At 39.5% G+C, this 25607-nt stretch overlaps 1 protein-coding gene and 1 long non-coding RNA gene across 2 annotated transcripts in view; one reads left to right on the top strand and one right to left on the bottom strand.

Annotated features, from left to right (window-relative positions):
* VEPH1 (ventricular zone expressed PH domain containing 1) overlaps positions 1-25607 on the top strand; it is a 245087-nt gene that overhangs the window by 62122 nt on the left and 157358 nt on the right. Inside the window, 2 exon segments of the mRNA XM_019440365.2 lie at positions 729-895; positions 14384-14593. Of these exon segments, the coding sequence (XP_019295910.1) occupies positions 729-895; positions 14384-14593 (377 nt within the window).
* On the bottom strand, positions 14196-16165 carry LOC109262017 (uncharacterized). The gene is made up of 2 exons (XR_002077584.2): positions 15428-16165; positions 14196-14801 (listed from the first exon to the last, which is right to left on the bottom strand). It is a non-coding gene; the product is annotated as an uncharacterized LOC109262017 (long non-coding RNA).

The raw sequence follows: 25607 nt of genomic DNA on the forward strand, positions 1-25607 counted from the left end.
AGAGGATTCTGAGGGGAAAAAAAATCCATACCATAAAGTGATAAGCAGATGTTTCCCATATGTTGTTTGCAGATAAGTCTCTGTAGCTTATGCAGTATCTTTTCTTGAGATTTTGCCATTTTAAATCCAGTTGTCCCTACATGTCTTTGAGGTAAATCATGTGTGACAAACAAAGCTGAGTCTAAAGTTCCCTTGAAATAGTGCAGAAATTGGGGATTTAAATTTGCATTGCTACTTTTCTAACTATTCATAAAAATAGAGCATAGTTTCCATATGTCAGTTGTCTAAATCATGCCTCCGTATCTCTCAGGAAGGTGAATACATTCCTCTGTGCTCTTTTTTTGGTTCAGTTTCATTTAGTCTCATGCTTACGGCACTGCTTAGTTTTCATTTAAACAACATCCAAATGTTGTGTCTCATCAGGAATTCTTTATCAGAACTGTTTCCTTCTTAAGGGTGTGGTCCGGTTACTGTCAAATTTTCCTCTTTCCCCATGGTGCATTACTCAGGAAAATTTTTCATTAGATAATAAATAAATAAAATATTCCCTTTTATGGAATCAGTTTAAGCCATGCTCTAGTGATTTTTCAGGATAAGATACTGTGTTATTTTTAGCAGAAGACTTGGCCATTTAATGAATAAGTGCAAAGTTTACTGAATTGACACTAATGGTGTTTCTACTGATTGGGAGCTAATAGTCATCATTCCTGGTATTGTTCTTTCAACAGGTAATGCCATGTTGTTGAGGGTGTTACCTGCTGTGTATGAAAAGCAGCCTCAGCCAATTAACAGACACCTGACAGAACTCCTGGACTTGATGTCTCAGCTGGAACAACCAGAACAGTACCATCTTCTACGGCTTTTACATGTAGCTGCAAAGAGAAAGCAACCAGAGGTAAAAAGTACACCATATACATGATGGTCCACATAACCATGCATGTTTCTGGGTTTGTGAGCAGGATGTGTGCTTCAGGCTTCCTCCCTCCTGTGTCTAAACACACCTATCCTTCAATGAAAGCACTCATTCACTTTTTCTGTAACTGTGAAAGGGGGAGGTAGGTGATGGCAGAGGTTGAGTACTGTTATGGGTCCCCAGAGAAACAGAACCATTAGGATACATATATCATGAACAATTGGAATTGGCTTATGTGATTATGAGGCTGAGAAGTCCAGAAGTCCCACAAATGCCCCTTACAAAGTGCCATTTGTAAGCTGAGGACCCAGGAAAACAAGTGGTGTAGTTCCAGCCTGAGTCCAAAAGCCTGAGAACCAGGAGAACCAATGGCTTAAGTTTTGGTCCAAATCTGAAAACTTTAGAACCCGATGGCTGATGGTGTAAGTCACAGTTCAAGAGCAGGAGAGGACCAATGTCACTGTTCAACCAGTCACATTCAGGCCCTCAGCAGTTTAGATGAGGCCCACCCACATTGGGAAGGGCAATCTGCTTTACTCATTATACCAATTTAAATGCCAGACTGATCTGGAAACACTCTCACAAACATACCTAGAATAATGTTCAGGCAAATATGTGGGCACTGGATGACCCAGTGAAATTGACACATAAAATTAACTTTAACCGGTATAGTACTAAAAACAGAAGAAAGAACAAACAAATCTACAGCCATTGCAGAACAACCTTAATTGAAGTTTGGTGTGGCCATGCAGTCCCAGGAATCTATGCTTTCTCAGATAGGGCCAAAGGAATGACCTGCACATGGGGAAATCAGTCTACAGTGAGAGCAAAGTCTCATTTTCTAGAGGGCAAGTTAGTTGCTTTTTTGGAATCAAATAAAATATTAAAATAATTAGGATAATTGTGATTATCAGTAACAGAGCACCCAATCCATGCTGGCTTAAATAATGAAAGGAATTTATTAGCTAATGTGATGGGCGAAAACAACCCTTAAGATGACATTTGATCCAGCACCTCAAATGATATGAAGACAACAATTTTCCTATGCTCTATTTCTCAGATTTGATTTCTGGTTTTGGCTTCTATTTTCTGCAGGCTTTGACCTGTGGGCTTCAGACGGGTACCAGGGGCTCTCTAGGCACTGTGCTTCTTCTACCCCCTCCACCACCAACAACAACATGCAAACAAAAGTCCTGATAGTCTCTGTTTAGGACACACACTCTACCCCTGACGCTTCTGCTACCCCTCAAGGATACTCAGATGGAGACTAGAGGCTGCCAGGAAGAGGAAAGTAGAAATGGATTACGGAGGGTACCAAAACATGTGTACGAGTAAGATTAAAGGTCATCTCCAGGTCATATCACTTATGGCTGTATCCTGCTTCATTTCTTGATAATGTCAATACCCACCACTTGAAAAATCAGTGAACGTTAGGTGAATACTGGAACATTTGAAGTCAACATTCAAATTATTCAAGGAAAGACAGGCAAAATGGTCATATGCGTTATTAACTATAATAGGCTGCAAATGCCTTGTGGTAAGGAACTCTTTCTTCGTTTCTCCTGTATCCCAGACCTTGGCATAGTGTCTGATAGCACTCAATAAACATTCATAAAACCAAACAGAATAAAACAGAGTGGTAAGTGTTCTGCAAATGGTATAAACAGAAGGGGTGGCAATGAATTCTGCCTTAGGTAGAAGAAATAGGTGACATGAAGATTCATAACTGGGGTGGCATCAAGGCCAGACCTTGGAGAATGGGAGGTTTTGTTTCAAGTGGAGCAGAGGGGCAAAGGACCTTGAGGAAGTAGAGATGGGGCTGGGAGTCTTGGACACTAGAGAGCAGACTTGAACCCTACTCGTGGAAATTTCGATTCAGTAGGTCTGGGTACCCAGATCCTGCCTTTTACAAGTTCCCAGGTGATGCTTCTCCTGCTGCTCCAGGGACCACACTTTGAGTAGCTAGACTAGAGATTGGGCAGAAGACTGGGAACATCCATGTCACCTGGTGTACATTTTTGCTTTTGCCCTTAGAACAATATATATCATTATTTTTGCATGTCTGTCTTTCCCAGTGCACTCTAAACTCCTTGAGGGGCCTGTGTCTGAATATTTATATATACTCCCTAGCATAGTGCCGGACACATAGTAGGATTTCAATAAAATGTTAAATTCAGAAATGAATAAATGACCAAAAGAGACCAAAGAGATTGGAGAACGTGAAGAATCAGGGAGAAGTTGTGTTGTGGTCTCCAAAGGGTGTAAAGTGACTCAACAGGATCAAGATCCAGAGAAGTAAATGAGTCTGGAGATTGGAAATGTCCTTAGATTTGGCAACCGGGACTCCCCAGGACACTGTCTTTGTGGGTGGGGTGAGAAGTGGCGGTCATCGTCATGGACTGTGTGTGGAGAGAAGGTTAGGAACTGACTGCATGAGTGTACAAGTTTAAAGAAAATAAGGAGAACTAAAGAACAATCCAGTAACAATGAAGAGATTGAAGATGTGGAACAAAACACTAGCCAGAATCAGATGCTTGAGGAAGTTAGGGAATGAATTCCAGAGCACAAGTGGAGGAATCAGTTTGGGAAAGGATTAAGGACAGAAAGTTTGACCAAAACTGTAGTTGAGTTTGGGCAAGGGATAGAGTTGAAAGATCACTGGATCACCTAAACGGAGGCTTGGAGTGAGGGACAGAGAAGGGGTGAGGTATTTGTTTCCCATTACCACAAACGCAGTGGTTTAAAACAGCACAAATTTATTATCTTACTGCTCTTGAGATCAGAAGTCCAAAGTGGTTCAGCAGGGCTGTATTCCTTCTTGAGACTCTAGAGGAGAATGTTTCCTTGCCTTTTCAGCTTCTGGAGGCTGCTTGCATTCCTCAGCTCATGGACTACATCCCTCTCCCCTCTTATTTTCTCATCACACCTCCTCCAGCTCTGAGTCTCCTAGCCTCCATCTTCTAAGGGTCCTTGTAATTACATTGGTGCCACCCAGAAGATCCAGGATTATCTCTCCATCTCAAGACCTTTAACTTAACTATACCTACAAAGTCCTCTTTGCCACATAAGGCTACATCATCACAGGTTCTGGGGATTAGGGTGTGCACATCTTTGTGGAGTCATGATTTTGCCTACCACAGATAGAGCCTGGAGACCAGATGATAGGGAAATCGTGGGGGGGCGGGGAGTGTGACTAAAAGGCCAAACTTGGTTTCATAAAAGAGGCAGCTGGCATACCATTTTATCTGCAGCCTGCAAGCAAGAGCAAAACAGTTTTTGGAAAAGAAGGTTCAATAAAAATTCAAGGGGGATCTGGGGAGAATAACTTAGTTCAATTTATTTCCCATGGGCTAAAGGCTGGACATGAAAGTAAATTAAACCGGGGGAAGGCTCACTTACAAGAAGGGGGAGGGAAAAGTCTTGGGATCTCCCTACCTAAAAAGGTGGGGTCGAAGAGTGAGGATGGCCCCAAATATGACATTCAAAGAGGTCCCGTCAGACATCTGGTGGCCTCTGATAGCCTGAAGACTCAGGAAAGGACTTAGGAGGCCATTTATAAGGCCCCTGACATCTGTCCATTCTCATAGTGTCTCTTTAACTCCCAACACTTTGAGCAATTATACAGTCCTAAGCACCCACAGATGGGCACTCTCAGAGCACTGAGGTTTTTACAAATGTTCTTCACCTGGAATGTCCTTCCCTCACCACTACCACTCTTTCTGGGATGACTATTCCTGGACTTTAGACAGATACTTAGATGTCCGTTTCTTACCAATAATCTTATCTGACTCCTTCCTTCACCCCCATCTCTGCCTAGCAAATTTCACATTGTAATGACTCTGCCTCTAGTGGTCTCTCTCTCTCTTTGGACCAACTTGGTTCTGATGCAAATGCTGGAGACATGAAGACCACCTTGTTCACTACTGTGTCCCTGATGCCCTGCATAGTCCCTGGCATACAGAATTCATTCCATGAATATTTCTTAACACAGATGAGTTAATATTAGTGCCTAAATTTACAGAGGACTTTATCATTCACAAAGGGCTTTTTCTTCTTAAATCTTTTTTAAAATTTTGTAATGCTTATTTATTTTTGAAAGAGGGAGAGAGACAGAACACGAGTGGGGGGGAGGGGCAGAAGGAGAGGGAGACACAGAATTCAAAGTAGGTTCCAGGCTCTGAGCTGTCAGCACAGAGCACGAGGCAGGGCTCGAACTCATGAACCGCGAGATCATGATGTGGACGCTTAACTGACTGAGCTACCCAGGCGCCCCAAGGGCTTCTTTTTTTAAGATCTAATTCTACCAATTTACTCCTACCAACAACTCTAATGTGTGTTATTTTCCCCTCTGTTTTACACCAGTCAAAATGGTTGTTCTGGGAGGCTAATTTGCCCCCATCACACAGGTAGTAAGAGGTTAAGTGACTGGTCCAGTCCAGGACTCTTACCCCCTAACCCCCTTCTCTCTCCTCAGCTTGGGGAAAAAGACCAAGTAGCCTCCTCTTGAGAGGAGTACAGGCAATACCTCATTTTATTGTGCTTCATCATATTGTTGCACTTTGCAGATACTATATTTTTTACAAATTGAAGGTTTGTGGCAACCCTGTGTCAAGCAAGTCTATTGACACCATTCTTTTCCAACAGCATTTGTTTACTTTGTGTCTCTGTGTCACATTTTCATAATTCTTGCAATAATTCGAACATTTTCATTATTATTATATTTGTGATGGTGATCTGTGATCAGTGATCTTTGATGATATTATTGTAATTGTCTTGGGGTGCCCCAAACCACACCTGTATGAGATGGTGAGCTTAATGGATAAATGTGTGTGTTTTGACTACCCCACCAACTGTCCATCCCCCATCTGTCTCCCTCTCCTAGGGCCCCCCTATTCCCTGAGACACAACACTATTGAAATTAGGCCAGTTAAGAACCCTACAAAACCTCTAAGTGTTCAAGTGAATGGAGGAGTAGCAGCTCTCTCACTTCCAATAAAAAACTAGACATGAGTAAGCTTAGTGAGGAAGGCACATCAAAAACCGAGACAGGTCAAAAGCGAGGCCTCTTGCACCAAATACCATTCTCTTAGCTAAGTGCAAATGCAAAGGAAGAGTTCTTGAAGAAAACTAAAAGTGCTACTCCACTGAATACATGAGTGATAAGGAAGCAAAACAGCCTTATTATTGATGTGGAGATAGTTTGGCTGGTCTGGATAGAAGATCAACTGCGCCGCATCATTTCCTTAAGCCAAAGCCTAATCCAGAACAAGGCCCTAACTCTCTTCAATGCAGGTGAGGAAGCTGCAGAAGAAAAGTTTAAAGGTTGCAGAGGCCAGTTTGTGAGATTTAAGGAAAGAAACCGTCTCCATAACATAAAAGTGCAAAGTGAAGCAGCAAACGCTGATGTAGAAGTGTAGCAAGTTATGTAGAAGATCTAGCTAAGATAAGTAATGAAGGTGGCAACACTAAACAGCAGATTTTCAGTGTTGATAAAACAGCTTTCTATTAGGAGAAGATGCTATCTAGGACTTTCACTGCTAAAGAGGAGATATCAATGCCTGGTTTCAAAGCTTCAAAGAACAGACTTCTCTTTTTTTTTTTTTTTTTTTTTAAATGTTTATTTGTTATTGAGAGACAGAGAGAGACAGAGCATGAGCAGGGGAGGAGCGGAGAGGGAAGACACAGAATCCGAAGCAGGCTCCAGGCTCTGAGCTGTCAGCACAGAGCCCGACGCGAGGCTCGAACTCACAAACCACGAGATCATGAGTTGAGCCGAAGTCGGTCACTCAACCGACTGAGCCACTCAGGTGCCCCCAGACTTCTCTTTTGTTAGAGGCTAATGCAGCTGATGACTTTAAGTTGAAACCAGTGCTTACTGACCATTTTGAAAATCCTAGGCTCTTAAGAATTATGCTAAATCTACTCCCAGATTTGGAACAACAAGTCCTGGTTGACAGCACATCTGTTTACAACATAGTTAACTAAATATTTAAAGCCCACTGTTGAGACTTAGAGCTCAGAGAGAGAGAGAGAGAGAGATTCTCTTCAAAATGACTGCTCATTGACAATGCACTCTATCACCCAAGAGCTCTGATGGAGATATACAATGAAATTAAAGTTTTCATGCCTGCTAACTAACACAACAACCATTCTGCAGCCTATGGATCAGCCTATGGAGTGATTTGAACTCTCAAGTATTATTTAAGAAATATATTCCATAAGGCTCTAGCTCACATAGATAGTGATTCCTCTGATGTATCTAGGCAAAGTAAACTGAAACCCCCCTGGAAAGAAGTTACCATTCTAGATGTTAGTAAGAATATGCATGGTTCATGGGAAGAGGTAAAAATATCAACATGAACAGTAGTTTGGAAGAAGGTGATTCCAACCTTCATAGATGACTTTGAGGGGTTCAAGACTTCAGTGGAGGAAGTAATTGCAGATATGGTAGAAATAGCATAAGAACTAGAATTAAAAGTGGAGCCTGAAGATGGGACTGAATCGCTACAATTTCATGATAAAACTTTAAGAGATGAAGTTTTGCTTCTTTTGGATGAGCAAAGAAAGTGGTTTTTTTGAGCTGGAATCTACTCCTGGTGAAGATGCTGTGAAGATTGTGGAAACGACAACAAAAGATTTAGAATGTTACATAAACTTAGCTGATAAAGCAGCATCAGGGTTTGAGAGGACTTATTCCAATTTTGAAAACAGTTCCACCGTGGGTAAAATGCTACCAAACAGTATCGCATGGTACAGGGAAATCATTTGTGAAAGGAAGAGTCAACTGATGTGGCAAACTTCACTGCTGTCTTATTTCAAGAAATTGCAACAGACACCCCAACGTTCAGCAACCACCACCCTGATCAGTCAGTAGCCATCAATATAAAGACAAGACCCGCTACCAGCAAAAAGCTTGCAACTCATTAAAAGCTCAGATGACTTTAACAATAATGTATTTTTAATTAAAGCGTATATATTTTTAGACATAATACTATTGCCCACTTAATAGACTAGAGCATAAACATAACTTTTATATGCATTGGGGAACTAAAAAAATCATTTGAGTCTCTTTATTGTGATATTCGCTTTATTGTGGTGGTCTGGAATATCTCCAAAGTATTACTGTAGTGTTCTCAGCTGGTTACAGGAGGCAGAGGAGAGTAAACAAGGACACTAATAGTGGTTGAACTAATGCCAAGTACCAGACACTGTGTAGGTGTTTTACAACATTATCTCACTTATTCCCCATAACAACCTTTCCTTTGGTAAACAGAAAAGTCAAAGTCTGGAAGGGTTAAGAACTGTGGTGGTACAAAGGAGTGATAGTGAGGTGGCTTTTCACACCCTGCTCATCTGTAGCAGCCCCTCCAATTTTCAAATAGGCAATGTCCATGTCTTCCACTGGCCATTACAGTCACGATGCCTCCCATATGATGGCCATTTACAGAAAATCTGGGGCTGTCACTGGTTAGGTAACTTTTCTAAAGCCATAGAGATAAGCCTGAGGTACATCATAAACCCAATCTAATTCCAGCCATTGAGATCTTTTGACCTCAACACGCTGAAAACTTGAGGCTATAAGGCATGGCTTGTGAAGCAGATGGGGGGTTGAGAGGGCTCAGTAGACAAAGGCGGTCGGAAAGGTGAGCTCTATGGCAGAAGTAGGAGACCTGAACTGAATGAGGAGAGAGTGAAAGCAGAGTCCTGTAGGTGTTGTGCATGCTAAGTGTGGATCCCAGGATGAAGCAACAAGGGTTTAGGAAACAGGCACAGTGATGTTAATGGACCTCACCTGTGCCAGGGCCCTAATGGGTGAGAAGTTGTAGCAGGGGAAGGACCCAACCTCTGTTTCTCACCAGCACTGCCCTTCATGTTAAAGTGGGCCTCCACCTGCCTCCCGCGGCTCGTCATGGGGCTCTTCATGGCTAACACTTGGTTACTGAGGTGTGCAGACAGTGAGCCAGAGACATGCTGGATTCACCTCCTCTCTCTCATGTTCCTTAATTAGACAGTGCGCAAAAAGGAAGGGAGACATATATGGAGAAAGGGAGAGAGGAAATTGAAAACAATGGCAACAATCAGAAATGCAGACTGAGACTTCCAATTTAAGTCTAGTTATTATAACTTCATTGCAGATGAAGCAAGAAGCTAAATAAGAAGGGTTTGATCCTGTGGAACTGGGATTAAAGTGAAGTTTTCCTTTCTGCATAAAAGCTATGCCAATGCTCTGTAAATAGGAGGTAAACTGAGCAGGTTCTCCAGTGAAGACAAGGTTGAGATCGCAAAGGTGGCAGAGCTTCAACATCCATATATCTGTGAGCTTCACGTGTGGCTGGCCAGGAAGGTTGGTCCCCTTCCTCCATCACTGCCCTCTGGGTATCCCTCTTTCAGAAAACCATCCTTCCCAGTTAAAGGGAGGCAGTTCCTGGCTAGTGATTCATGGCTGGAACCTCCAGAGAATCCTCAGGGTTCATTTATAGGAAAAGGCTGGGTGGTCAATTTTCCAAGTGGCCTTTTGGGGCTAAGTCTGTATTCTTGGCTGCTATAAACCATGCTGTAACCTAGCCAACAAAAGGAACAGCATTTAGTAACACATAAGAGCCCATCTGTTATTATCCCCAGGACTTGGGCTTCTAGCCCCAACCGTACAGAGATGAGTGGCAGAAAATAGCAACTTCAGCCCTCCGTTGATTAATGTACAAACCCAGAGGAACTGCTTTTGTGGTCCGGTCCCTAGAGCAGAGAGTCATTTTCTTGGATTTTCAAGCTTACGGCATTCCTCTTCACATACCTAATCCTGAGGCACCTAACACAGCATCATCATGCTGACAATACTCAGAGGTCACTTTTAGTATTTATTTAAAATAAGCCATTTGCAGAACATTAAGAAGATGGAGTGATGGAATATATAGACTGTTCTACAACAGTCTTTGGAGCAGAACCATAATTTTCAGTATATATATTTTGTCACTATGGTGGGAGTAATTAGTAAATGAAAAGAGTGGCAGTTATTTTATAGGGTTTCGAAGAGTAATAGAAATTGTTAATGCTGGCCAAATCAATTAGAAGAGAAAATTGAGCCCAAGGAAAATTTAAGAGGGAGTACATGCACACACATGTACACATATGTGCATACACACAGTAGCTCTACCTTTTATTATATACATAAAAATTTAAATATCATTTGCTGCTAATTAAGTTGCTATGTATTATGGTGCTATATTTTCAGATGGCCCTACCCTCATGGCCCCATGGCCTGGGCTGATGAGATATGTCCACAAAACTTCAGTTCAGTGGCAAGATGCTAAAACTGTCAGCAGACTGCTCTGAGAGCACAAAAAAGGCAGCGGTTAATTCCACTCAGGAAGGAATGGAGAGCCAGGGAAGGTGCCTTGCCTGGGCTATTTACTTTAGAGGATCCTGGTCTGGCCCTCATCTACATGTTCCCCCAGTTTCCACACATTCTGTCACCTAATAAACGTAGTCCAGGTCACTGGGACCTTGGAATTCTTTTCCTGTACATCTCTGTCCTCCTAAGGCTTCAACAGGCCTGGCCCCTGGATCTGTTCTCCCAAGGACAGGCCGTGCCAACCCCTGTTGAAGCATGACCCCACAGGCCTGAGGGGTGTTTTAGATGAACTTGAATTTGTGGGCTGGGGTATTCATATACATGCATACAAGACTCCTTTCAGGACAAAGCCAGGAATAGAAAGAGAAGAGAGGGGCAAGGAATGGGGCCTAGAGGTCATTTCTTTCTGTTCCCTCTATACAGGCCAAAAATTCCAAATTCAAATCAGGCCTCCAAGATTGTTATAAAGGTACATGTGTCAGGTAGAGGGTAGCACCTGAGTATTTGAGTGTGTGGTGTAGGGCCCTTTATTTGCACTCTAGCCCTAGGTCCTGCATGTGTTAGGGTGGGCTATGGGGAAGGCTTCCCAGAAGTAGAGCTCTTTGAGATGGGCTTTGAAAGCATGAGCATCCTCTCCATGTTTAAGCCACTGTGGGTGATTGTGGCATGTCGCTGGGTCAGAGTTCATGGTGGAAGAGGCAGTAGATATGCCAGTCAGTGAAGACCCTGGAATGCCATGGCATTGGGATCCCAGCCGTAGGCCATGACAAACCTTTGAAGTCTTGACATGATTAGATAGGACAGCTTGGAAGCTCTTTCGGCGGTCCATGCCATGAGGCTATGGTCTCAACAAAGGCCGTGTCAGCTTGCCCTCTGCTAGACATCTACGCTGTCTTAGTGGCTGCTCTGCTCTCAGTGATGATAAGGCCTTCTCTGAGATATGAAGCAGCTCCCCAGTGAGGCAGCACGAAAGAGACCAGCCTGAGGAAATGCCTGTATTTAGAAAATAAAATTCCTTCTTATCTAAGAATAATCTGTCTAAAGCCCAAAGCACCGCTTTCCTTTCATGTGTGTGATAAACTTCAAGAAATATCTGTCTTTTCTGTCACCATCATAACAAGCTTTTGGGTTATCAGGAAACCACAAAATAATAAATTTTTGTTTAATCGTAAAATTACTTTGTTTACACTATTCAAGTCTTCTCTACTCTTTGCTTCTATGGATTCAACTGTGCCTAAGCATATATATTTGTCTCGAACCAGCTTTATTTTTTTTCTTTTTCTTTTCTTTTCTTTTCCTTTCTTTTCCATTTCTTTTCCTTTTCTTCTTTCTTTCTTCCTTTCTTTCTTTTTCTTTTTCTTTTCCTTTTTCTTTTTCTTTTTCTTTTTCTTTTCCTTTTTCTTTATGGTACAGTACATATAGTATACTCTTGTATGGCTTGGGATGTATGGCTGGAGTTTAAATAAAATTGGCATGACTGGAAGCACATGTCACAGAGACCTTCATGTTCCAGAAATAGGACATGAAGGGTAAGGACTAGGAAATAGAATTTTATAGAATGGGGCAGGAAATGTGTAAGCATTTTCCATTACTAAAAGACTCAGGTTAAATATGCTGCCCTGACCTAGAGCAGCTGGCTGACACTTCTACCTTATGTGCCAGGGATCTCTCTTTGTTTCTCCGGAAGGACATACAACCATTCCCAAATGCATAGGCAACATTTGTAGACCTGTTCAATCATGTATGCTGTATACCAGAAACTAGCCCTGGCCCTTCCTCCATAAGTACTGGATATGAATATCCAGTTTAAATTTATATGTAGGATAATTTTAGTCCTCTCAAAATGTCTGCTTTCATGTCCCTGTTAGTTATGTTGTATATGACATGTGACAATATATCCATTAAAACATTATGTACAACTATTCAACACTATGGGGTGGGGTGTGGAGGTTATTCAAATGCTAGCCTGTAAAACCATTTAGATTTTTCTTCATTCGGTTTGTTCCTCAAATATTTATTGACTCAGTTTCTGGCCAGGCTCTGTGCTAGGCTTTGGCTATACAATGGGGTACAAACTCTTATAGAGTTTTTAATCCAGCCTGCAAAACAAGCATCTAGACTAGCAATATGAAGAAGGCATGAGAAAGGTTTGCTGGGAGCCATGTAGGGTGTGATAGGGGCTTCAGCCAGGGCACTGGATTGAGGAGGAAAGAGAAGGGAGTGGAGGAAGGCTTTTAAAGGAAACAGCAGCTAATCCAAAGCCTCACGAATGAGAAGGAGTATCCAGAAAAAAAGGGGCAATAAGAATTACAGGCAGAGTGAATCACGTGAGTACAACCCTAGATGCAAGAGAAATCTTAGCAGGTCAAGAAAACATTTTGGAAAAATCCACATGGTTGAAGTATGATATCTGATGGGATCTGGATGGGGGGATACATCTAGAAAAATGGATAGGCATCAGTTTGGAAAAGGTATGTTAAGCCTCTATCTTGAGATTGATGGCAAATCAGTGAACTATTTTAAGCAGGGGAAGGGTTGCTATTGAGGCCACAAGGTAGAGAAGGAATTGGATGGACAAGACTGATGGCAGAGAGAAGAGTTAGAAAGCTGTTGGAATAACCCAAGTTCAGGATAATTGGATCAGTGGTCTCAGCTTAGATGTGCCTGCTGGGAGAGTACTTCCCTGATGCCAGCTTAACCTAGGGCCCCAGGATAGTCTGTCACAGCACCTTGTATTTTGCTATATGGCATTTATTAAAATTTATAATTATGCATTTCTATTAAAATTACTCATTTCATGAAATGTCTCATTTACTAGGCAGTGAATTGTTCCACTATGGCAGGAATCTCCTAGACTTATTAGCAGCTTTAGCACCTAGAATACTACCTTGCAAATAGGAAGGACTCAATAAATATTTGTAAATAAGTGAATGGAGAAATGAATGGAAATTAATGGAAGTGGACAGATCTGTGGCATACTTGGGAGGTGGAATCAGTAGGACTTGGTGGTTGTTTGGAGGAGGCTAATGATAAGGGAAAAAGAACAGTCAAGAATGATTCCCAGACTTCTGACTTGAGTAGCCAGGTAGATAATGGTGCCATTCATGGGGAAAAGAGACACTTGAAGCTAGAGCGGGAAGTGAGAGAAGCAGGGTTTTGGCAAAGGGTGGATTATTAAATTTAGCAGGTTGAGCTGAGTATCAGATTCTGTTTTAATACTGGAAGCTACATTTCAAGTCCACCTTACCAAAAAAAGTAACCAACCAAAAAAGCAAACCAACAACAAACTAAACAAATCAGCATAGAAGTATAGATGGGCAAATTGTTTTTATTTTTACTGTTCAGTTTCCACGGGTTGTCCTTTCTAATTGTTTTATTTTAGCAGACAAAACAATTCATTAAGTTGTCAGTGTGCAATGTGTCTGTGTATTAACATAGTGACTTTATTCCACAAAAAGTCACATTTTCTTCAATATGAATTATTGCATCTTTATATTAATACAAGCATTCAAAATCAAGAACGCCATATTAGGGTGTCAGGAATATGGTAGAAATTATTTTACTTTAGTAATATTTTTTATCTTAGTACTTTTTTGTGATCAAAATGGAATATTGAAGAAAATTTAAAGGCTGTTTCCTGCTTTCTTATTTTTATTATTAAATATTTCCAAACCATACTTCTCCAATTTGAAGGCTTTCACTGAAGTCATCAAGTATCTTTTGCATATTTATATTGCCCTTTAAGTTGCACTTTTATGGTGGATTGGAGGAAATTTAATATTCTGGTGAGGATATAACATATCAAAACTTGACTTATGAATAGCAGCATCTAAACATTTTATAATGTAGTGTTGTTACTCTTCAATTTCACAGATGAAATGAAATGAAATGTTACTTTTCATTTCACAGATGAAATGAAAAAGGGAAACAAACTGAAGCCTCTGAAATTTTATCGTAAATTCTAAATTTCAGACTTGTATTTGCTTGAGTTCCAATAAGGGCAATAATCCCAGAATGTGTTGACCTCAGATTTCATAAAATCAAAAAATATTAAATTAGTCCTGATTTAATTAATTTTCCTCTTTGTTTCTCTTCTCTTCCTCTCTCTTTTCTTTTCATAGGTGGTTCAGAAGTGTATTCCTTTCTTAATCAGGCATTTGAAAGACTCAGCCCATAATGATGTCATCCTAAACATCCTCATAGAGATAGCAGGCTATGAACCTGTGGCTTTGAACAGTTTTCTTCCAATGCTGAAAGAGATTGGTGAGAGATTCCCCTACCTCATCGGACAAATGGCGAGAATCTATGGAGCTGTGGGGCATGTGGATGAAGTAAGTTTGACTTTTTTTTCTCTCTAAATTCCATTGGCACTTAATCCACTGGGGGCTCTGTGAGCTGCAAATGGGTCCTGGAACTTCTGAGAGCTCCCATTTTTCTTTCAAAACTTTTGCATGGACAGTGGCCTTTGGATCAAGGACACATTATAGCAGAGCTAGGTGGAAGGTTCAGGAAGTAAGGATCTCATTGCTGGAGTGTCACCTGCGGAAGGGAAAGGATTAAAATGGAGGAAGCACTATGACAGATTAAGACCACTTTGTAATAACAATAACCAGTAAAAGAATTTCAACTCATTTCTGGTTGTAGTTCTGCTTAACTGAGGAAACCATCAGTAAGCATAGGGTTAGGCCTCAAACACTACTGATTAAAAGATCCCATAGCTATACTGTCAATAAGCGCCTGCATTCGTTGGTGTATTTTGAGCCCTCCGGATGATGTTACTTGGAAGAGTGAAATAAATGTTCATGGTTGTTTAAAAGGCCTAGCCTAAATATTTTCATAATAGAATCTTTTGGCAGGAACAACAGGATGCCATCAGTTTGTGGGGATTAGGCGACTGAGAAACGATTTCCAGAAATTCAGGTTCTGAAGGGTGTGCACGCATGCATGTCTGTCTGATGATTTTATATTGGGCTTTAGGACTATTATCTTTTTAAAATAAAAGTAAATATATAATTGATAGAGGGAAGCTTTTCTTTTCACCCACTTACATATAGTACAGTTATAAAAATCGTACAACTCTTAAAAGGGAATCCATAGTCCATCAAGTTCAACCTCTTGATTCTACACAAGAGAAAATTAAAGGCAAGAAAAGTTGAATGACTTACCCAGACCGAGACTGGGTTAGTTGGTGACCCCGCTGGAATTAGATCTTTGCTATCCTTGGCACTCTTTTCAAAGTTTGTCTTAGAATGGATCTGTGGTTCTGTTTTATTTTATATCTGCTGAGATTTGCAGAGAGCCTAGTGAAGGAGAGGCTTCCTTCTGGTGGAGGGCCTTTGTCCTCTAGCTTCCCAGACGAAGGTGGGAGAGCTGTGCTGCCAAGCAGCCTGTAACCGTCAACATGATGGGGGGATCTTGTAAAAGGATTACTTTGGTGTGGACATGCTGCTTAGTATAATCCCTCTCTATCCACTGCTGCTGGGAATGTCTCACACCTGCCACCATCTGCCTTCTGGTAACACTTTCCCGTGCCTGTCACCTTGGCTGCCAGGAAAACCCACTAGAGTGCCCAAGTGCTTTTAGGACAACTTCAGCTGACAGCTGTTTGATGGAATCTGCTGACCTTGCAGATTTTTATATGCACCAAAAACTTCAACCTGTGATGTGTGAGACCCTGGAATCTTAAAAAAGTTAAGTCTTCCTGCACCTTAATGGTAGCTATTTTCATCACAAATACATTTATGATTCATTAATATGTAGTAATGCACATTAGAAGTGATTAAACTTCCCACAGAAAATGTTACCTGTTAAAACAATAACAAAAAACACAAACCACATACAATTATGTCACTGTAGGTTTACCTGAACTAAGGCTAACCTGACAGAGAGTAGCCTGTTAGTGTGACTTTTGCATGACCCTACGTGGGTGCAGTGAGAAGATGGGATCCAAACGGCCAGTGGACTCACTTATTTCACAATTCAGAGCATCAAAATATTTGCCCCTCCCCCATCTCTCATTCTCATATGTCCATGAAGACATCTATGTTTGGGGGAGAAAACTTTTTTCTCGTGGTTCTGACTCACCTTCTCAACAAATAAAATTCTAGATCAAATACTTTCCAAATGTACCTGGATATCAGGATTACATGGGGAGTTTTTTTAATAATATAAGTTCTTGGGCCTCATATAAAATCTACTAAATCAGAATCTCTAGGAAAGCAACCTAGGAATCTGGATTTGTGGGATCCTCTGACAGGTAATTCTTATGCAGCTGTTAGTGGATCAGTATTTGAGATTTCATGATGTCAAGTATTTAAAGCATATTCTATCTTAGACTTAAAATCAGGTCTTGTCCATCACTCTTTATGCCTTCCTCCATCAAGCCATGTGAATCAATTAAGACTTTTCCAGACTACTGATACAGCTGATACTGATACAGTTTAGATTAGGTATGGTTGAGAGTAACACCAAAGTTCAAAATAATAGTGACTTAAATAAATACAGTTGTCTATTTCTCTTATACATAAAGAAGTCTAGAAAGCAGTCAGCCTAGAAATACATGTTTCAGAGACCCAGGTTCCTTCTACTTTATTGCATTGCCTTCCTTGAACACAATAGAAAACACATGACTTCCATGTCATGGTCCAAGGTGGCTACTCGTCTCCACCCATCAAGTCAGTATTTCAGTCAGCAGGAAGGTGAAAAAAAAGAAGGACTCTTCCAGATAGTCAAACACAACCTCCTATTCATATCCCATTGCTACCATAGAACAAAACTACATATGACCATACCTAGCTGCAAGGGAGGCTAGAACATGTAGTCTGGATTCAAGTAGTTACATATCAAGAGAGAATCAAGGGCAGAAATAATGATGGAGGTCACAGAATGTCTCTGGTGCACTTTGTCAAGTCATTTTGTTTCTCTGGGTCTGTTTTCTCTCCTCAAAAATAACATCCTTGCACAGGTATACCTCCTTTCTGCTCTGATATTCTTGATTTCATTATTCCATTTCCTTTAAGATCAGCCTGACCAAATTACCTATATAAATGTCAGTCAGGCTCCTTTACTGAGAAATAATACCCTTCTTACTTGTTTCTAACACTGAAAATATCACCATTAGAAAGTCTTTCTTTTAGTTTTAAAGAATACTAAAGCTCAGATGTCCCAAGAATAAGTGTAGTAGTCTAAGCAGCTATTAACTGATTAATTTGAGTGAGTCTGTTCAACTTTCTAAAACTCTCATAGAGCCATATTCCCAAATACCAAAACCAGCAGGGAAGATATATATGTATTTCTGTCCAGCCTCCTTCTAAAAAGAAACATGAAGTTACTGAAGGATATTGCCAGGTGGGCCTGAGGGCAGAAGTTAGGGTCCTGGACACCTATGGAGGAGGGAATTGCAATAAAGAGGAAGTAGCAGGAACTTTGCCCTGGAAAAAACCCCATCATTTTCTGTGTGGAGAACTTGGTCTCTGGTTAGATAAAGATGCATGAGAATATATAAGATATAGAAATGTTTAGGGTGTTAATGATAAGACAGCCACAGTACCCTATTGACCTCAGGCCCTAGGATCCTCTCTCTCATCCTGTCCTGGTTTTGTCTAAAAATTGACTCCATTTAAAAATTTTTCTCTTTGCACAAAAGTAGAATTTCTGGATGTATTCAGGGGTTTCAGCATCAGGTGATTACACTGATAGGATTTAAAAGATTTTGGAAATGCAGAAGAGCCAATCCAACTTTGAGAATCTTGCTCCAACTTTTGGAATGCACAATCTGTGACTGACTGGAGCCTACTGTTTCATCCCTGCCTTGTTACCTGGCCTCCAGAAAACTGCATTGTTAGATCCTTAAGAAGAAAAGGGGAGTCTCCTGAGGGTATGCAATCATCAGGTGAGGCATAACCTTGGAGTAGAGCTAGCCTGGAATTAGTCACATGAGTTATTAATCAACTTATGCCTCACCTTCTGTATTTGAATGGAGCCACATGTGAGAACTGCCAGGCCTGGCTACAGGGGATCCAAGCCGGATGTGCCCTGTCTTTCAAATCAGGGCCCATCTGGGTGGGCACACTGTTTTCAGCAGCTTGATAGCAACGTCATGGATTTTTCATCTGCATTGCACCTCACAGAGGTAAGTTGTATATATAAACCAAAAACGAAAGCCCGATAGATCCTTATACTCACTATCTCCCAAATTACCTCAGGAATTTTTTTTCCACCCAAATTTAAATGAAACCATGTTTAATAGCTTGATAGTGCTTTTGTCAATATGTGAGGCAATACAGTGTCTCCTGAGCCATTTTCAGGTTTGTGCTTATGCACAAAGCACATCTACTGAACAGAGAATAAAATGGAAGAAACACAGGCCAGAGAAACCTGCTTCTGGGGCAACTGATGCATTGTTGCCCCTGAGTTGCCTCTTCCTTGTCACTGTCAAGAAAAGGACACAGATGGTTTCCATCATGCCAGGATTTAATCCACCTGTGTGGGATGCTCAGTTGAAGCAGATACACAAATAAGAAATATCACTATATTAGATATGTCCTCACGTTGGCAAAAATGCACAGATCCTTTTGTCTTTCTTCAATGAGAAGTCTGCAGTGGAGACCTTAGGAGACAAAGCAGTTCTCAAGAATCCATCCCCAAAGCACCCAACAGTTTGGTACTACCACATCTCTGGCAAACTCCTGGTCTGACCTAAGTCAAGTGCATGATTGCTGATCGGGAAAAACAGAGTTCCGATACTAGAGACTTGGTAGCTGGGTGGGGCAATTTTCTCCACTCCAAGGTATGCGCATATGCACCTACAAGCGCCACAACAATCCACCCCAGTAGGCTACCAGCGCCATCTAGTGGAGAACAGAGCTGTTTCACTAAGCCCCACCCAACTGGGCCAACCTCGCTCTTCAAGAACACAAGTCTCACTGCCTGATTAGTTGATGAGCTATAAAGCACTTCATAGTCTGACTCCTAGAGGAAAAGGAAGTAATTCCAGTCATATTTCAATCTGTTAGCCAGTCCAACTATTCAATTTTCTTTCTTTCTTTCTTTTTCTCTCTTTTTCATTTCTTTTCTTTTCTTATATAAAAAAAGAGGAAAAGTTCATTTTTATTTTCAATTTTTATTAAAAATATTTTTCTTTAATTTTTTTCTACTATATTTTTTTACTTTTGTGTAAATGTTTTCAAATTCTATTTTACTTCCATCATTTCATTTTAGTCTACCTCAGTGTATTCATTTTTTAAATTTTCAAATGATTTCCTTTTTTTTTCTACACAAGAACACTCAGATCAATGGAACAGAATAGAGAACCCAGAAATGGACCCACAAACATATGGCCAACTAATCTTTGACAAAGCAGGAAAGAATATTCAGTGGAATAAAGACAGTCTCTTCAGCAAGTGGTGCTGGAAAAACTGGACAGCAACATGCAAAAGAATGAACCTGGACCACTTTCTTACACCATACACAAAAATAAACTCAAAATGGATGAAAGACCTCAATGTAAGACAGGAAGCCATCAAAATCCTCGAGGAGAAAGCAGGCAAAAACCTCTTTGATCTTGCCCAAAGCAACTTCTTACTCAACATATCTCCGGAGGCAAGGGAAACAAAAGCAAAAATGAACTATTGGGACCTCATCAAAATAAAATCTTCTGCACAGCGAAGGAAACAATCAGCAAAACTAAAAGGCAACTGACAGAATGGGAGAAGATATTTGCAAATGACATATCAGATAAAGGGTTGGTATCCAAAGTCTATAAAGAACTTCTCAAACTCAACACCCAAGAAACAAATAATCCAGTGAAGAAATGAGCAAAATACATGAATAGACACTTCTCCAAAGAAGACATCCCAATGGCCAACTGACACATGAAAAAATGCTCCACATCACTCACCATCAGGGAAATACAAATCAAAACCACCATGAGATACCACCTTACACCTGTCAGAACAACTAACATTAACAACTCAGGCAACAACAGATGTTGGCGAGTATGCAGAGAAAGAGGATCTCTTTTGCATTGTTGGTGGGAATCAAGCTGGTGTAGCCACTCTGGAAAACAGTATGGAGGTTCCTCAAAAAACTAAAAATAGAACTACCATATGGCCCAGCAATTGCACTACTAGGCATTTATCCAAGGGATACAGGTATGCTGTTTCAAAGGGACATATGTACCCCCATGTTTATAGCAACACTATCAACAATAGCCAAAGTATGGAAAGAGCCCAAATGTCCATCAATGGATGAATGGATAAAGAAGATGTGGTATATATATATATATATATATATATATATATATATATATATATATACATATATATACACACACACACACACACACACACACACAAAGGAGTATTACTCGGCAATCAGAAAGAATGAAATCTTGCCATTTGCAACTACATGGATGGAACTGGAAGGTATGATGTTAATTAAGTGAAATTAGTCAGAGAAAGACAAAAATCACATGACTTCACTCATATGAGGACTTTAAGAGACAAAACAGATGAACATAAGGGAAGGGAAACAAAAATAATATAAAAACAGGGAGGGGGACAAAACATAAGAGACTCTTAAATATGGAGAACAAACAGAGGGTTACTGAAGGTGTTGTGGGAGGGGGGATGGGCTAAATGGGTAGGGGGCATTAAGAAATCTACTCCTGAAATCACTGTTGCAGTATATGCTAACTAATTTGGATGTAAATCTAAGAAAATAAAATTAAAAAAAAAAAAAGAAATCCAGATCTAGGATGCAAAGAATGCCCCAACAAAGTCAACCCAGAAAGGTCCACACAAAGACACATAGTAATTAAAATGGCAAAAAAAGTATTGATAAAGAAAGAATTTGTAAAGTAGCAAAAGAAAACAGTTACAATCAAGGGAAACCATATAAGGCTATCAGCTGATTTTTCAGCAGAAATTTTGAAGGCTAAAAGGGATTGGCATAATATATTCAAAGTGCTGAAAGGAAAAAAAATCTGCAACAATAATACTCTATCTAGCAAGTCTATCATTCAAAATAGAAGAAGAGATAAACAGTTTTATAGACCAAGGGGGAAAAAAAAAAGAAAGAACGAAAAAAAGAAAAAAAAAAGAAAGAAAAACAGTAAGAAAAGAAAAAAGCTAAAGGTATTCAAGACCACTAAACCAGCCTAACAAGAAATCTTAAAGGGGACTCTTTGAGTAGAAAGGAAAGAAATAAGTAGGAGGAAGAAAATTAGGAAAGATAAAATCAGTAAAATTAATTATATCTATAGAAATTAGTCAAGTGACTCACAAAATAAAAGGATGTAAATTATGATACCATATATCTAAAATGTAGGGGAAGAGGAGTAAAGATGAGTTCAAACTTATGTGACCATCAAATTTATATAGACTGTTATCTACATAAAATATTATATACAAACCTAATGATATCCACAAATCAAATACCAGTAATAGATATGCAAATAATAAAGAAAAAGAAATCCAACCATATGACTAAAGGCTGACAAACCATGAAAGAAGAGAACAACAGAAGAAAGGAACAGAGAACTACAAAAACAACTGTAAAACCACTAACATGGCAATAGGCACATACCTATCAATAATGACTTTGAATGTAAATTGACTAACTGCCCCAATAAAAAGGCATAGGGTGACAGAATGGATACAAAAAGCAAGACCTATCCATATTCTGCCTATAAGATACTAAGTTCAGACCTAAAGACACTTGCAGATTGAAAGTGAGGAGAAAAAAGAACTATTAATCATGCAAATGGAAGTGAAAAGAAACCCAGAGTAGCAATACATATTATCATACAAAGCAGACTTTAAAACAAACACTGTAACAAGAGACAAAGAAGGCCACCACATAATCATATAGGGAACAATCTGGGTGCCTGGGTGACTCAGTTGGTTGAGTATCCAACTCTTGATTTCAGCTCAGGTCATGATCTCAAGATCATGGGATCAAGCCCCATGTCAGGCTCTGCACTGAGTGTGGAGCCTGCTTAAGTTTCTCTGCCTCTTCCTCTGCCCATCTCCCCTGCTGGCGCTCTCTCTCTCTCTCTCTCTCAAATAAAAAAATAAAATCAAAAATAAAGGGAACAATCCAACAAGAAGATATAACAACTGTTAAAATTTATGCACTCAATATGGAAGCACTCAAATACACAAAGTGTTAATAACAAACATTAAAGATGTCATTAATAGTAATACAATAATAATAGGGGACTTTAGCCCCCCAAACATCAATGGACAGAACATCCAAACAGAAAATCAACAACAACAACAACAAAAAAAACAAAACAGTGGTTTTGAAGGACACATTGGACCAGATGGATATAACAGATATATTCAGAACATTCCATCTTAAAACAGAGTACACATTCTTTTCAAGTGCACAGGGAACATTCTCCAGAATAGACCATATATTAGGCCACAAAACAAGTCTCAACAAATTCACAAAGATTGAAGTCATACCATCCATCTTTTCTGACCACAACATTATAAAACACAAGAAAAAAATCAATAAAGGATACAAACATGTGGAGGTTAAATAACATGCTCCTAAACAATGAGTTGGTCAACCAAGAAATCAAAGAGGAAATTAAAAAAAAAAAACATGGAGGCAAAAAACAAACAAAGACAAACAAACCAACTAAATACATGGAGACAAATAAAAAAATGAAAATATAACAGTCCAAGATCTTTGGGATATAGCAGAAGCTGTTCTAGGAGGGAAGTTTATAGCAATACAAGGCTACTTGAAGAAGCAAGAAAAAAAGATCTCAAATGAATAACCTAAGCTTACACCTAAGGACAACAAACAAAAGAACAACAAACAAAACCCAAAGCCGTTAGAAGGAAGGAAATAATAAAGATTAGAACAGAAGTAAATGAAACAGAAACTAAAAAAAACCAATAGAACAGATCAATGAAACCAGGAGCTGTTTTTTTTTAAAGATAAAAAAAATTGGGGCACTTGGGTGGCTCAGTTGGTTAAGCGACTGACTTCAGCTCAGGTCATGATCTCACAGTTTGTGAGTTCAAGCCCCGCGTCAGGCTCTGTGCTGACAGCTCAGAGCCTGGAGCCTACTTCAGATTCTATGTCTCCCCCTCTCTCTACCCCTCCCCTGCTCATGCTCTATGTCTCTCTGTCTCTCAATAAATAAACATTAAAAAAATTTTTTTAAATAAAAAAATTGATAAACTTTTAGCTAGATTCATCAAAACAGAAAAGAGAAGTCTCAAATAAATAAAATCAGAAGTGAAAGAGGAGAAATAACTGACACCAAAGAAATAAAGAGGATTGTAAGAGAATGCTATGAAAAATTATATGCCAAAAAATGGGCAACCTAGAAGAAATGGATAAATTCCTAGAAGCATATAGCCTCCCAACACTGAATTGGAAAGAATTAGAAAATGTGAACTGATTATCAGCAGTGAAATTGAATCAGTAAGCAAAACACTCCCAAAAAACAAATGTCCATGATCAGATGACTCCAAAGATGAATGCTAGCAAACATTTAAAGAAGAGTTGATATGTATTCTTCTATTCCAAACTATTGCAAAACAAAAAAACAAAAAAACAAAAACGAACAAACAAAAACAATAGAAGAGTAACAAAAGCTTCCAAATTCATTGTATGAGGCCAGCATTACCCTGATGCCAAAACCAGATAAAGACAATCAAAAAAAGAGAAAAATAGGCCAATATCTCTGATGAATAAAGATGCAAAATTCCTCAACAACATAAGGCAAACTGAATCCAAAGATACATTTAAAAAATTATGTACCAACATCAAGTGGGATTTATTTCTGGGATGCAATAGCAGTTCAATGTTCACAACTCAGTTAAAGTGATACATCATCAAGAGAAAGAATAAAAACTATATGACCATTTCAATGGATGTAGAAAAAACATTTGACAAAGGACAACAACAATTTATGATAAAAACTCTCAACAAAGTAGGTTTAATATTTTAATTTTTTTATGTTTATTTATTTTTGAGAGAGGAAGAGAGAGAGACAGAGCATGAGAGGGGGAGGGGTAGAGAGAGAGAGAGGGAGACACAGAATCTGAAGCAAGCTCCAGGCTCTGAGCTGTCAGCATAGAGCCTGACGTGGGTCTGAAACTCACGAACTGCAAGATCATGACCTGAGCCAAAGTGGGAAGCTTAACCAACTGAACCACCCAGGTGCCCCTCAACAAAATAGTTTAGAGGGAACATACGTCACTATAATAAAGACCATATATGAAAAACCCATAGCAAATGTCATACTCAATGGTAAAACACGGAGAGCTTTTCCCCTAAGATAAGGAACAAGACAGGGATGGTCCACTGTCACCATCTTTATTCAACAAAGTACTGGAAGTCCTAGCCACAGCAATCGACAAGAAAAAGAAATCAAAGACATCCACTTTGCTAAAAAAAGAAGTAAACCTTTTTCTTTTGCACATTACATGATACTATGCATAAAGAAACTATAATGACTCCAGCAAAAAAACTACTAGAAACTGATAAGTGAATTCAATAAAGTCATAGGATATAAAATCAATGTGCATAAATCTGGTGCATTTCTATATATTAATAATGAAGCAGTAGAAAGAGAAACTATGGAAACAATCCCATTTACAGTTGCATGAAAAACAATAAAATACCTAGGAATAAACTTAACCAAGGGGGTGAAAGACGTGTTCTCTGAAAAATATGAAACAGTGATTAAAGAAAATGAAGACAAGACAAACAAATGGAAAGATGTTCCATATTAATGGATTGGAAGAGCAAATATTGTTAAAAAGACCATGCTACCCAAAGCAATCTACAGATTTAATGCCATCCCTATGAAAATACCAATAGCATTTTTCAGAGAACTAGAACAAATAATCCTAAAATTGGTGTGGAACCACAGGAGACCCCGAATAACCAAAGCAATCTTGAAAAAGAAGAACAAAACTGGAGGTATCACAATCCCAGATTTCAAGATATAGTACAAAGATGTTGTAATCAAAACAGTATGGTACTGGCACAAAAATGGATACAAAAGCCAATAGAACAGAATACAGAACCCAGATAGAAACCTACATTTATGTGGTTAGTTAATCTTTGGCAAAGGAGGCAAGAACAGTCGATGAGAAAGAGACGGTCCCTTCAACAAATGGTGTTGGGAAAACTGGACAGCTACATGCAAAAGAATGTAGCTGGACCACTTTCTCACATAATACAGAAAAATAAATTTAAAATGTATTAAGGACCTAAATGTGAGAACTGAAATCATAAAAATCCCAGAAGAGAGCACAGGCAGTAATTTCTTTGACATTGGCAGTAGCAATATTTTTCCACAGATGTCTCCTG

Source organism: Panthera pardus, unplaced genomic scaffold (genome assembly GCF_024362965.1).
Source record: "Panthera pardus isolate Hobbes unplaced genomic scaffold, ASM2436296v1 HiC_scaffold_16, whole genome shotgun sequence".
NCBI classification, from domain to species: domain Eukaryota; kingdom Metazoa; phylum Chordata; class Mammalia; order Carnivora; family Felidae; genus Panthera; species Panthera pardus.